This window comes from Pezoporus wallicus, unplaced genomic scaffold, assembly GCF_028554395.1.
Source record: "Pezoporus wallicus isolate ANWC-B61680 ecotype Strahan unplaced genomic scaffold, APGP_CSIRO_Pwel_v1 contig_749, whole genome shotgun sequence".
Classification (NCBI taxonomy): Eukaryota; Metazoa; Chordata; class Aves; order Psittaciformes; family Psittacidae; genus Pezoporus; species Pezoporus wallicus.
This window is the reverse complement of record NW_026641327.1, coordinates 5,082,741-5,096,737: the sequence shown is the minus strand read 5'-3', so window position 1 is coordinate 5,096,737 and position 13,997 is coordinate 5,082,741. Positions and strand designations below refer to the sequence as shown.

The 13,997-nt window shown below is 40.3% G+C and overlaps 1 protein-coding gene across 1 annotated transcript in view; it reads right to left on the bottom strand.

The window, feature by feature from the left end:
- Positions 1 to 4,102: 4,102 nt before the first annotated feature.
- Positions 4,103 to 13,997, bottom strand: part of LOC130606548 (band 4.1-like protein 4B) — an 83,208-nt gene continuing 73,313 nt past the window's right edge. Inside the window, exons 7-16 of the mRNA XM_057423011.1 lie at positions 13,645 to 13,765; positions 12,934 to 13,021; positions 12,306 to 12,394; positions 11,539 to 11,608; positions 11,197 to 11,366; positions 11,000 to 11,109; positions 9,000 to 9,030; positions 8,477 to 8,510; positions 7,373 to 7,440; positions 4,103 to 4,628 (exon numbers count right to left, since the gene is read on the bottom strand). Coding sequence (XP_057278994.1) covers positions 4,481 to 4,628; positions 7,373 to 7,440; positions 8,477 to 8,510; positions 9,000 to 9,030; positions 11,000 to 11,109; positions 11,197 to 11,366; positions 11,539 to 11,608; positions 12,306 to 12,394; positions 12,934 to 13,021; positions 13,645 to 13,765 — 929 coding nt within the window. The 3' untranslated portion in view covers positions 4,103 to 4,480. The remainder of the gene's footprint in view (positions 4,629 to 7,372; positions 7,441 to 8,476; positions 8,511 to 8,999; positions 9,031 to 10,999; positions 11,110 to 11,196; positions 11,367 to 11,538; positions 11,609 to 12,305; positions 12,395 to 12,933; positions 13,022 to 13,644; positions 13,766 to 13,997) is intronic.

Here is a 13,997-nt window from a genome sequence, read left to right as displayed (position 1 = left end):
TAGAGAAAAGTATTTATTCTGAAACAGCTCAAAACCTTGATCCTCACACCGCAGCACAAGTTTGGCTAGGGTGCAGAGGCCTGACCAGCAAAATGCTAGTTCAAGCTGGCTCTCAAAGCAGATTTTGTCAGGACTTGCACAGTCTTGACAAAAAAAGGCAGGGTCGCGGTGGATCAGCCCTCGGCACACAATCTGAGATCAATTTAGAAAACATACAGTTCCTACTTTATATCCATTAATGCTACCTGATCTACAGCAACTCTGGTTCCAACAGTCTCTTTGGCTACCATTAGCAATGCTACAATGACAGCATCCCTCAATGTCCTTGGTTCTCCTTCACATAGCATGAGGAAAACCACTCATCACCAACAGTCTTTTGAGAGATCTGGTATGTCAGGTTGGATGGATGAGTGTCAAAACTTCTCTTCTTTGAGCTAGCCAGCCTGCTCGATACCCAACCGGAATGACTTGTGGAAAACCTCCTCTGAAAACAGATAATTGTGGTGTGGAATTGTCTTCCTCTTCCCTCTCAGAGGGCTCCATCCAGCCAACTTCAATGCCTGAGGAGCAAGTGATATACTCAGTTTCACTCTTCCCCATCTTAGGCATTTCCCAGCTCATTCTTTGCCAGCAGCTCAAGTTCCATTCTCAAAATTACTTGCAAGCTCTAACACTCTTTCTGTTGTAGGCTGAAGGCATCTTCTGCAACACTCATCCAGAAGGAAGGCATTTTACATCAAAAGGCTGTAATATATGCTTTGTTCCCATCCACAATGTGAGAAAGCAATCCTCGTTTTGGTCAATCTGCATGTGGGTTCACTGATTAAAGGGTCTGGAAGGACTTGTCAATTCTTCTCCTGAAGCGTGCAATCCCCTGCTGCCAGCTTTGGAAATGCATTACAAAACCCAATCCCTTTGTTCACTTTGCTTGTGACTCACGTCAGCGAAAAATAGCTGAAAATTAAAGAAAAAGCCCACACTAAAACAATTAACCAAAAGTGCCATCACTTTCGGTGTTGTATTTCAGTACTCAATACTAGTCATCAGTCTGCATGCCAGGGTCTGGTTGGGACTGAAGAGCAACACATTTCAGCCCAAGTTACAGAAGTGGTATTGCCACCTTTCTGATTCCCCTAACAGATCTTGGGGACAGGTCACACGATTACAGAGTTATTACAGAGCAAAAGTAACTCCCCAGTAAATCTGAATCTACGGAGTGGAGAGCTAGGCCTGAGCTCTGCTGGGGAAGAATTGGTTTCCAGCTTCACTGAATGCAGGAGGAAGGTATGCAGAGAGACCATCAGAAGATACCCTCAACCAAGAAGTATGAAGCAACTCTCCAGCGAGTGGAAGAATGCTGCCGATTACACGCTAGACTTCAGATCAGTGTAATTACCCAGATGACTAATAACACCCTCCATCCCATTGCGAGGATAGAGTTTATTACCTGTAATCAGATTACAGAAGGGTTTCCAAGTGTGTGCTGGACTTGTAAAAAGACAGTATCAACCATGCACAATGAACACACTTCAGAATGGGATGGAGAAAGTTTGCACACAGGGTTCAACAGGTACGCTGAGAATGTGCTTCCTTTGGTTTCAGAAGGTGGTAGGTACCTCCTTCAAGCAGTCTGAAGGTCGTTTTTTAAAACAAAACCAACTTCCCTGTGTATTTAGAACACGTGTGTTGAGTTTCCTGTATCCAGCATGACTGCATAACATTCTCTTTGGTAAACTGTCTGGCACTTTCTCATGAGTAATTCCCAGTTAAAAATCACTCAATATAACATATAAACACTCACATACCGTGGCTCTTAAGTCCCTGGTATTGAGTTTGTGCATCTATAAACACCAATGCCTCCCTGTAGCAGCATGAATTTAGGATGCAGTATCAATTTATATTGCCAGGACTTCCCCAGTGTTTTGACTTCTAAACAAAAGGTGCTACTACATTTAACAGTGGAGTTAACCAAACATTTTCCACCTTTCTCCTCTCTCCCCACGTAATCTGGTTTTCACCTGCAGTGCTCTACATTGCTTCAAAGACAAAACTTAAGAATCCTAACACCACTAAGCCTGTATTAGTCACCTGTTAGAAACAATACTTTGTCAGTAATAAGTGTGCTAATTTTAGAAAACCCAGTGTGCTTTCAAATTTAAAACAACTTATTTGTATTACCCTGTTCAGATGGATACTATCCATATCCACCTTTGCTCAGGTATGGTAAGCTGCACAGGCTTACTGCACATAGCAGTGCTGGGGTCAGAGAAGAAGCAGGTAGATATACTCCTCCTCTTCCCAACTGTATCCCAGCCCATTTGCTGCAAGAAGCCAACTAAGACTAGAGCGAGGAAGGACAGAGAAATTGATCTCTTCTTACCTATCTGACTGCTCAGTGATTTTGCTAGTACAGAGACTTCTGCACACAGCAAGTAGGATGTGGGATGAAAAAATGACAGTGCAGAGTGTATGAGCTCCTCTTCCAGAGAAGCAGAGTAACAAGTGCTTCCCTTGAGGTGCCACACACAAACTGCAGAACACACGAGTCCCGCAGGTTGTTCTTCACCAGTGGGCAGACTCCTGAATGCGGCATTTTAATACTCAAGTATCAGTTAGGCCTTGTGCTGTCTTTTCTTGACATCTGTCAGGGAGATCTCTCATTCAGTGCACCTTTAGCAATAAGCCAAACCACAGATAACAGCACATGATAAGAAGAAACACTGACAACAGACCACAGAGAAGCCAATGCAGTTATACGACAAGAACAATACTGTATTACGAACGTAGGAGTGTGAATCACGAAGCAACAATGCTCCACTTTAATGTGTGTATTCAAGGAAAAAAAAAAAGCCTCCTCCAGAGGGCATTCAGAGTGGCAGCTAAGCTAGGCTCCAACAGCGCCAGCAAAGTTTCTCTTCCTTCCTTCCTTCCCCACATAAGCCACTGCTGAAACACAGGAAAAGCAGACTAGGGAAACTGAATTCAGCCTCTGTGATTACCCACCTCAGGCCTTACCCTGGCATCAACACATCTTACTGGCACAATTGCTTCATTGATTTCCCCTCTACAGACTGCACTGAAAATGCTGATCCAGCATAACATTACTGATTCCAGGGCAAAACAGGTACAAGCATAAGCTCTATCATATCTACCCACCCTCCCCCCATATCCTTCAAAATTAAATAATGCATCATAACCAGAACAAGATTGAAAGTTTTTATTTGTACTTAGCACAAACAGGAAAGATCAAAACAAATATTAAAAGACAGCATTTGTAAACAAATATATTTCACAAAAAGTTAAACACTATCAAATTTGCTGTGAAAACAAATTCAGTTATAGCCATTTATAAACGTGTATTTATCAAAATCAAGTAAAAAACTACTTCATTTTTAAAATATCCCAAATGAAGATTTATTCCAACAACTTCAGACAGACCACAGAGGCAAGGCCTAATTAAAAGAGATGCACAAGTGAACATGGCACTATGATTTCCAGTTTAAAAATACGATAAAAAAAAATAATCGGCAAGTGATCAAAATACCAGCCAAGCCTATTTAAAGACCTAGGTTTGTAAAATGTACATTCAACTTTGCAAACATCTAACTTTATAAAACAGAGTTATTTCACCAGATTGTCCTCATCTTGAAGTGTACCCATTATGAGCTGTGTTTCTGAATCCACTCAGAGAAGTTATCAGTAGGTAGTTTTATGTGATTGTATAGTTCATTTCCATAATCACATTACAAATAAGAAGACAGCAGCACCCTTTCAGCAAGGATCCATTTTTAACATTCTTGCCTTTATAGCAGCAGGTATGGTTTTGGGGAATGCTATCAATATAATCAGTAAGCCAAAAAAGGAATATACACACTCCATGAAGTTTGTGATAGTGTTCTTTCTCCAGACTTGTTTTTAAGTTAGGCAAGCACCTCTATTTTTGCCGCAGAACACAAAAGATTAAAAGCAAAAGATACCCAAACCTATGACTACCTCAGCAGGCTCCCTTTGTTGGTGGTCCACAAGCCGGTTTGATTGCCAGTGCGAATTCTGTTTTTCCCTCCCTCCAAACTCCTATTTGAGAAACTTTGTAGTTGACATGCAAACTTCACCTATTAATTTGACTCAAAAAACCCCAAGATGATATAAAATAACTAAGGCACAAATGGCTGATCTTCACCAGCAGGCAGAGTGTCACAGATTCCAAAGTATGGTGGAATGTAAATCCCCAGAAATATTTCTGGTCTTGGGGCACTGGAAATTCTCACCAGCTTTCACAAAAGGTTTTTCAAGATTTTTTTTTTACAAAGATATGGAAAATACTTTTCCCAAGGATGTCCATGAACACTAAACAAGGATGGATGTACATACAAAGACACACACATTATGCACAATACACTTTGAACGTACTGCAGACAGACAAGGACCATGGAATGCAATGATCGTCTGAGATGGCAGGTGAAATGAAGATGGCTGTTTTTCAGAGTGTCGTCATGAGTTTATCTTGGTACACCATGCTTTGGACGCCTCCTAAATTCTTCTGGTTCTGTTCCTGGATATATCGTAAATTGCTGTCCTCTCCACTTGTGGGGGGTTTCCAATATGGCCTGTCATCATGATAGGGTGGCCTGTACCATTTGCACAGTTATTGGTTAGTGAGAGATGGAAGTAAACTTATGAGTGCTATACAGCTACATGAGTTCATCCAGCAAGTGCTAAGCGTGCATATAGTGGGATCGGTAGCTAACAGCAAGGGAGAGAATTGCTGACAGACCTACAGGCCTGATGCAGAAGCCACTGAAGCAATGGGAATCTTTTAGCTGATTTCAAAAGGCTTTGAATCAGAGCTCAGTCCTTAAAAACCTTCTGTTTTCAAGTCTTATAGACAAGTGTCGTGCATCACTGCTCCTGAATCTCAGAGGGATGGCGGGGCGGGAGGAGGAGGCTATAGGAAAACTAAATGCTAACAACAATCTAGTAAAATAAACCGTATCATGCAAAAAGTTGAGCTCATGAAAATATATCCCTAAGGTCTAAAAAGTTTAAAAAAACATTCTACTAAGAATAAAAATTGCTCTTCTGTAGATATTGCTCCTCACTCAGCACTGATGCAGTTAATCACACAGAGGCAGCCTGTGAGCTACACAGTCGCATTTTGTTAAGAGTCCATAGTAAGTACCAGTATTTATCTGTGACTGTGGTGAAACTAGCACGAAGTACTAAGAGGAAAAATATTTTTTCCCTTATTTGTTCATTATTTATTGCTGCTTGGAGATATCAACCTCAACCACTCCTACAGTGCCTCCTAATCATTTGTGTGCGTGTGTGTGTGCTGGGATAAATAACTAACTAAACAAAATCTGAACAATATGTAGGAAGCCACAGTACTTGGGATTCCCTTATTACCAAACTGCAGTTGCACTTCTTATTCTGGTAATGTTTGTTGTTTGTTATGATAGCAGATATACATGCAGGTTTAGAGTTTACCTTTTTTTAGATATCCTAACGTTATATAATGACAAATGTTAACTGGAATGAATTTTCTCAGAAGACTGAATATTAAGTTAACTGCAAATAAATAATTTCACTGAAAGGATCTTACTAACACGACAGACACAATTCCACATATTTCACAAATCAATCAACAAAAAACCCCATATATAACAACATATATTGCACATGTATTTCCATTTCAGCCATTGGCCCATTCTATCTGCATGCCCAGCAGAAAGAAAGAATGTCATGAATCTGTGATTTGTTCTGAAGTTCATAATTGAATGGATTAAGCTTTCTCAAATCAAGCTATCCAGAATGTTAAACATCCAACCCTTCCACTCTGACCCCAAGTTAGAATAACTTAAAGCTTCTGCTTTAACCACATATTTAAATGCTTCTACCTGACTGGGACAAAAAAACTGAGCACCTTTTCCACCAAGCTTGCATGACTGAGCTCTTAAGTATGTTTTTTAGCCTTACAAGCCTAGCTATAAAAAAGCCATTGTTCATATTTCATTGACCTTTATTTTTGCCCAGGCAGTGGAGGGGCTGAAGGGGAGAATGTCTACACACGTTACAATACATTACTGTGCTTGTTTCAATATCACTCTGCTCCAGGGTGAACTATTTGGCTATAAAATGTTACTGACTTGTATCCTAAGTGAAGAAATCTTCAGAAAAAATTCAGCAAAACCTCAAAATGATTGATAAAATCATTAACCTCTCTGCAATCACTCTTCTGTAATGTGAAATTCTACATTTTAAACCATGCACAATTAGAAGGACAAACAAACCCTGAACAGGAAGAATCCTGAACATGAAGCACAGGCAAAGTTAATTACCCAATTTAAAGTCTTCTGTTTGCAGCAAAAATTTCGTAGCTGCTTTACTGCTCTACGCTAGGAATTTTTAGATGAAAACGAGTATGTCTGCTTCTCTGCCTAGTAAGTATTTCTAATAACATATTTGCCTTTTCCTGCATTGTCAAGACTCAAACTTGGACTAAATTGTCTTTTCAACCATTTTACATATAGAGAGAAAAATGTAAGATGAATAGGAATGAAGATTAGGGTATTGGTATTTTTCAGTCAAGAGTGATTATTTGTCTAAACCACTGAGTAGCCTAAAAAGGTTAATTTGTATTAGGATGAAATAGCAGCTGCTTTTTATCACATGTACATGCACAGACACATATCTACCAGCAGGTGCATGCCTTCACTGTGCATTCCACCAAGCTGCTTCTAACTCAGACTGAATTTCTTCCAAAATTTATTTTCACAGAATTTTTCTCCTTACTAGTTACAAAATAAAAAGTATGCAAGAAGATAGCACAAACCACATATAGGAGTATTTTTGTGAAACAGTTCCCAAAACTCCATAACGTAATTTCACTAATTATCTGCAAAGTGCTTGATACATTGTTCCACATACATGCTATTTTTCCACATACATTTCTGTAAAAGGTGAGAAAAAGTGCTGCAATGCGAGAATCTGTCCACTCATAACTTAATCTTACCCTAAAATTAGTTTCTTCTTTGTCTTAGACAGTTAAATACTGATCAAATTACAAATAGTTTTATTGATGCTACTGAGCACCTTCCCATCCAACATACATACTCTCTACAGAAATACACTGAAGTTGTATTTCAAGTTCGGAATTAAAAATCAAGGAAAAATTAATCCATCAAGGAGCTTAGGCCACTCCAAAGCAAAATCTAAATAGAAGTTATTTAATACTGCCTCTATGTCACGTAAGTCTAACTTCTTTGCTTTTCATGTGCAGAAAACTGCCCAGTACATCCACCAAAGCTTCATGCCAACAGATTAAGATAACAAAAGAAGTAATCATCTCATTCACAAACTGAAGATTGCTTACCTTACATTCACAGGTGTATGTGGATGCCAGTGTGGCTGAGCAGGAAGTATATTAGGATGATACGGGGGCTGCAAGTGAAAACATTGAACCCAGTGAATGAAATCATATAAAAACTACCTACTAACATTTACTTTTTATTTTCCTGGGGCCATGAGGAACATGCTCCCTGGGGGCCCTAGGAACCCCCTGTTTCAGACCTTCTCCCATGCCATTAAACATATGAGACTTCTTGGTGATGAGCTTTCTTGTTAGGCCACACTCATGGGAAAATGCAAAAAAAATTGCCTTTCTATTTGCGAGACAACCTGGCACATATAGAGCTTCTCATAGAAAGCACATCAAAAGAATGTCAGCTTTAATAAAAGGTGGAGAGTGAGAAAGGTTACAAGAATAATAGCCGTCTTCAGAAGGTCAGTTATCTTTGGTGACAGTGTTACTCTCTCATATCCACGGGATCTTGAGGAGAAACAGTGAAACAAAATCACTAGTGAGGCTTTTAATAAAAACAAGTATAAAGACTAAGTTCTGATGCACACACTCAGTTTGGATGAAAGCACAGCCTGCTTTCTTGGTAGCAATGACTGCTAGTATCATAAATGAAAACTGGGCAAGGTTTTTCCCTGAAGTGTATGAAGGAGCTTGTTAAAAAACAAACAACAAACCAACAAACAAGCATTTGACCAGCAATGAACTCCTTAAGTGTTGTGATGGGGCAGATAATTGAAACTGAGTTTGTTGGCAGGGATCATCCAGTGAGAGGCTGTCCTAGACAAAAGCTTGCTCACAGAGCAGTCTCCTGGGGTCTATCATATTCACTGTCTCAAGGGCTTTAACCTGTGATTTCACAGAAAGGGAAGGGAAAAGAGTGTGGCAAATGAAGTGTATTCAGCTTGCAGAGCATCCAAGAACACAGGGGAATAGGGAAGAGTCCCTCCACTTTCCCTGTAACTCCCAATGTGATGCTGTTAATTTCTGAACCTCTTCAGAGAATCCCACCCCAGAGTAAGGAAACGGAAGCAAAACAGCTGTGGTAATTATAGAGAGCAAAAAAATTTACTTCTAAATAATAAAATGACAATATTCTCAACAATTGTTATCTCTTACCTGGTAGTTATGGACTTCAGGAGTATTTTTAGCACTAAGGGAGGAAGAAAATTAGCTTTTATATAATCAATACATCTATGCCAACATTTCCTATAGTTCAGGGTTCTATTCTTCAGGGAGGTATTACAGTGAAGTAAAATTAGTATTCATAAGGACACCAATATTTTATTCTAATATACACTACAGAAAATAGAGTGCAAGAAAAAGGGGTGCATTTTTTTTTCTTCATTTTACGTTTGTGAAGCAGGAACAAACAATGCTAGATAAGTTAGCTCAATAGCAATGAGCAGAAAGGAAATATGTTTTACTTTAGTCTGATCTCAAACACCAAAAGAAAACTAAAAAAATGAAAGTACTTAAAGTCTCACAGGCAGTCCCCAAGAAGAATCTGGTGCGGTATAATGAGAGATCCCAAAGCAATTCATTCATCCCACACCACAGAATTTAACAAATCCTAATGCAGACATGGTCTTCAGAATCCTTTTTGCCTGACAACAGCAATAGAGAGAACTTGAGCACTCACCACAGTTGTGCTGCTTTCACAGGATTGTTTGCTTAAAAAGAAATAAAACAAAAAGTCTTAAGTTGTATGAAGTATCAGTCATTCTGCAGCTATTGTGATTGGGATGTTATACTACAGTTTAAGCCAATCCTCATAAAGACATATTTTCACAAATGCATCAATCACAACTACCGCCCTGTGCTTTGTACCATTCCAGTGTGAGTACATGAGTATGAGGCAGGCACAAGCCCCTGTTTCTGCAAGAGGCAAAGCCCATAAAAAAATGTGCAGATCAAGTTCTGCACAACCAGGATGCTACTTCTCCACTTTGCTGTAGCTACCATGTCAGTAACACTGAGTTCCTTGAAAATCTGAAGCAACTCCTCGCAGGAATTTTGCATCTTACTGAAGCCAGAGTATTCCTGAGGCTGGTAATAGCCTGTGTCTTATTACAGTGAATGACAGTAGCCAAAAAAGCCCATCAGTTGGGAATACAGGAAGGCACCGAGCAACCCTGAGCAACAAGGTCTTGGCTTGTGCTTTGGACAGGCTGGAAAGAACAGTGAAAAAGGCAGCTGAGTAACTGGGATAGATAATTTTTTTCCTGACAAACAGCATATATTTCAAGAGCACTGAAAAACTGCTGAGTGATACAGCTGAAAATCCAAGCCCCTGCTGAATACAGAAAGTGGATGATAAACTTCAGGAGGCACTGTAGAAGTCTCAAAGAGACTGAGCTAGGACAGAATCCAATGCTTGTGGGTTGCTACTAGGTAAGGAGTCAGCCATCTAAAGGCAGTTTTGGCATTAACTTAAATCATGTCGCTGAGCACTCTGGAGGGAGATCATCTGGGGGTTTGTCTTCTGACAAAGACAGTTCTGCCTGGCTGCTATGCACAGAGAACTAAACCAAGCATAAGCCATACTTTCACTCTTCCCCCCCACCTCCCAGACATAAGTGCACAAGTACTGAGACACAACGTATAAACTGTAGGTCTGACAGATGCTGGTACTGTAAAAATAAAATTGCAATAATCCATACTTCCACTTATGAAATCACCCCCACTTACCATATAACTGATTATCATGTATCGCATAACAGTATCTCACAAATTTAATGAATTTGCACTGCCATAAAAAACTGAGGGTACTAAAGGTGGGAGGAGGAGGTTACAGCCCCTAGGAAGGATGCCTGCTTGCTACCCTTTCCCCCCTGTACATGAGAAATAAAAGTGCGCACCCATAATATCACAAGGATTTCTCATGGCACTGAGGTTCATATTCTAGGAATGCAACGGAATGCAAAGACATCCTTAGAGAATGTAGGTCACTGTCGTGGTTGCATCCTACAGCAACTACAGCCTCAACCCCAAGTAATACAGAATTTAGAGGCAGTTGTCTTGCACTGCTCCTTCCTCAGTTTTTTTACAAGGAATGGAAATCTCAGTTTCACTTCTGAAGGAAAAATGACAGAAACCACAAGGGAAATCAGTTCCTTGTCATTCCATTAAAATTCAGCACATTTCAAGTCCCAGAGAAAGCTATTTAAGGTCAGAGTCTGGATAGGTGAATAACAAGCCATCACAGTCAGGAAAGCAGCAAAAACTGCATGAGACTGCTGTCTGGCTAGGTAAGCAAGTCAGCAAGGCTTTTGGATGCTGCTCTACTCTACAGAACAAATGTGCTTCTTCAAAGAAAATGTTACATGCTTTCCTTCATTGAGTGTGATGCAACTTTTCTTTCCTGCTCACTGGAGCAACAAAAGAAACCATAGGTACCTCCCTGTCCATAGATTTGGGATGGAAGAATTGAGTGCAGACAGAGATTAAAACCAGCAGATACGAACCATGGACTCTACTTCAGAGAAAAAAAACCACACATGTACATCCTGATTTTTTAGGTGATCTGACATGTTTTTTCTTTTTATACTGTGGTACAGATTTTACTATTTTAATATGACATTTATACAATAACAGGACACCTGCATGACCAGTTCAGTGAGCACATGTACAAACACTTACCCTTAAAAGTTGAATGCCTTCGAGAAGGGTATCGCTTGCTGGGCCTCCTTTCAAATGTACTAGTTCTGCGTAACCTTGTCCCATGTGTTGCTTGATACTCTGTCCTCCCACTTCAAATACAGGAAAAAACAAAGTTTACCACTGCCTTTTGCTGCTTTGTATAAACTCAAATGTATTGCTGTTACTTTGCTAAATACCTGAATCTGAAGCGTGATCCCAGCCTTATGAAGTCAGACCTATTAGATTTGCTATTTGCTGGGGCTCGCAATCTGAAGAAAGCATGGTGTTCCACTGCACACTTCCACAAATGTTTGCACGTTTTGGCACTGTCTAACCGGAAAACAAATGTGTGCTCTTGCTCTCTGCCCTAAATGCAGAAACAAAAGCTTCGGAAGTTGGCATGCATGATATTAGTTATTATCCTTGGTAGGAGAAATACAGCCTGGGCCAACAGTGTGCTGAACCTCTCTTTTATTCTTACCAGCCTGAGCACACACCACACTCTGTTGGATCAGGCCTAATTAAGGGAAGAAAGTTACCTGTTCATCATCTTCTACAACCACAAGCGTTAGCTTGCTCTTTTTAAAGTCCATTTTTGTGATTTTAGGCCTAAACACAAAAAAGCAAAAAGAAAATTAACATGAAAATGTCATTCTGTAATATAGGACCGTTCCCCAAAATGTATGAGGGATATGAAATTCTGGAACACTTCAGGAACTGCAGTGAAAGTTTTATTTCCTGGAAATGTTAATATTTTACAACAGATGTTTTATATTTAGTCAGGAGAAGAAAAGGCTCAGGGGGGACCTTATCGCTCTCTACAACTACCTAAAAGGAGGATGGAGAGAGAAGGTGGCTGGTCTCTTCTCCCAGGTAATAAGCCACAGGACAAGAGGTAACAGCCTCAAGCTGTGCCAGGAGAGGTTTAGATTGGATATTAGGAACGATTTCTTCACAGACAGGGTTGGTCAGGCATTGGAACAGGTTGCCTAGGGAAGTGGTGGAATCACTGCTCCTGGGAGCACTCAAACTGTGTAGATGAGGTGCTCAGTGACACGGTTTATTGATGGACTTGGCAGTCCTGGGGTAATGGCTGGACTTGATCTTAAAGGTCTTTTCCAACCTAGCTGACTCTGTGACTTGAAAGTGGTATTTCTAACCAAGCCAATCTACCTTCAGATTTAACCTTGATGTTTCAACCTTGCAGACTCAATCTACATTACAAAGTATAGTCAAGATGCCACTATGCAAAGGAGAGACATTGCAGCATTTTAGCAGAAAGGAACATAACACAAAAACAGATTACCAAAAGAATAAGCCTATTTTGTTGGCTCCTTCAAAGATCAATATGCCTGTTGGTGTCAGTCCAAGAGCGTATTCACAACCATCTCTTCCCTGCGAGCAAGCACAGAATCAATAATCAATATGCCATTAGGAGAGTAAATCTGACTAGAGTAGTATCTCAAAATCAATAGGTTTGCATATTTTTTTAACATTACAGAGCAGGAGAATATACATTTGTACTGGGTGCAAACTAGCAGGTTTTGGCAACAAAAGGCTGCAGGGTGCCCTGCATGGGAGAGGGCTATGTGCTGCCCCAGATGGCTCTAATGCCCATGGAAACAGCCCCACACTGGTACTGCACCCAGGGGAGCCCACACCTCAGCTCACCTATGTTGAAGGGCAAGCAGTAGCTGCCAGGGGAAGGAGACAAAGAGGTTAAAAATCAAGGGACATGGGAAAAGGCATGTGGAAAGGGATACTCTGGGGGACATGTGTGCTACAGACACATTCTTGGGAGAAGCCCTGCAGGAGGGAGGTGCTTCTGAGGGACCATGGGCCATGGAGCAACCCACACCACCACAAGGATATCCCTGAGGGGCTGACCCACACCTGAGGGACCCCACATTAATAAAGAATCACATGGATCTTACCTTAACTACATGCATATCTACACCATACATTTCTAGCCATTTAGCTTTGTTCAAGTAGCACAATTCAGCCTGTGCTGGACTCTTTCCCCTAAGAACATAAGATTTATTTATACTTTATGGTATGAAATTTTTGTCAATTTAAAATCTTTTAAATTTTTTTCCCCTAATCTTTTTCTTCAGGACCCCAATCTTAATGACACTGAATGATATTTCAAGCTTATCTTATGTTTTTACCCTTTTCCCTCCAAATGAAAAGCAAATCAGAGGGATGAAAATTGAAAAAGGTCTCAAATTGACAATACGGCTGAAAGCACAGGTAAGACAGAATCACCAAAATCTATTATACTTACTAACAAAAGACATGAAAAAGAATTTACTATTACCCTGAATACAAAACTTTGTGTGCGTATGTGTGACAGAAGGAGAAAGAGAACAATTTCCAGCATAAACAGCAAAAAGACCTGACTGCTTAACCTGTTATGAAATTATCTAAACGAAAATGAAAAGAATTAAAGCTCACCCACCAACCTTCCCTAAATTACCACTTGCCATTTCTAAGGGAGGGGAGGGCTCAAAGTCTGTTTACAATACTTTTCATCTGACAAACATTGTCACTGTTTCACATCTATTGAAGGCGTTCTTGCGGACATATCTGACTTTAGAAGAAAACCTCCTGTTGCTAGAGACTCCACTCCCACACAGGTACCCTACCTGCACTCTTTCCACTTCTGAAAAATGTCAAATTCCATTGCTTCGGTCTGGTTTGGTGCAAACCTGAATTCAGACACAAGTTCTGGTGTGTGCTCTGGGTGCTCACACTCTCCCAGCTCAGCTGTAATTAATCAATTGAAAAGGGAAAAACATAAAGATCATGAGATGACCAGAAACATTTAAGTCCATAACCTCCACACAGGCAATAATGGTTGTAAGTTTCTAAGTATGTTGTAGAAGAATGCACTTGTGCTGATGTTGTAAGTTAACCTCCTCCCTGCAAACTCTGGACTCGGCACAAGTCAGACAAATCCATTTTCAGGAGCACTGTAAGGTTATGGTAAAGAATTCTG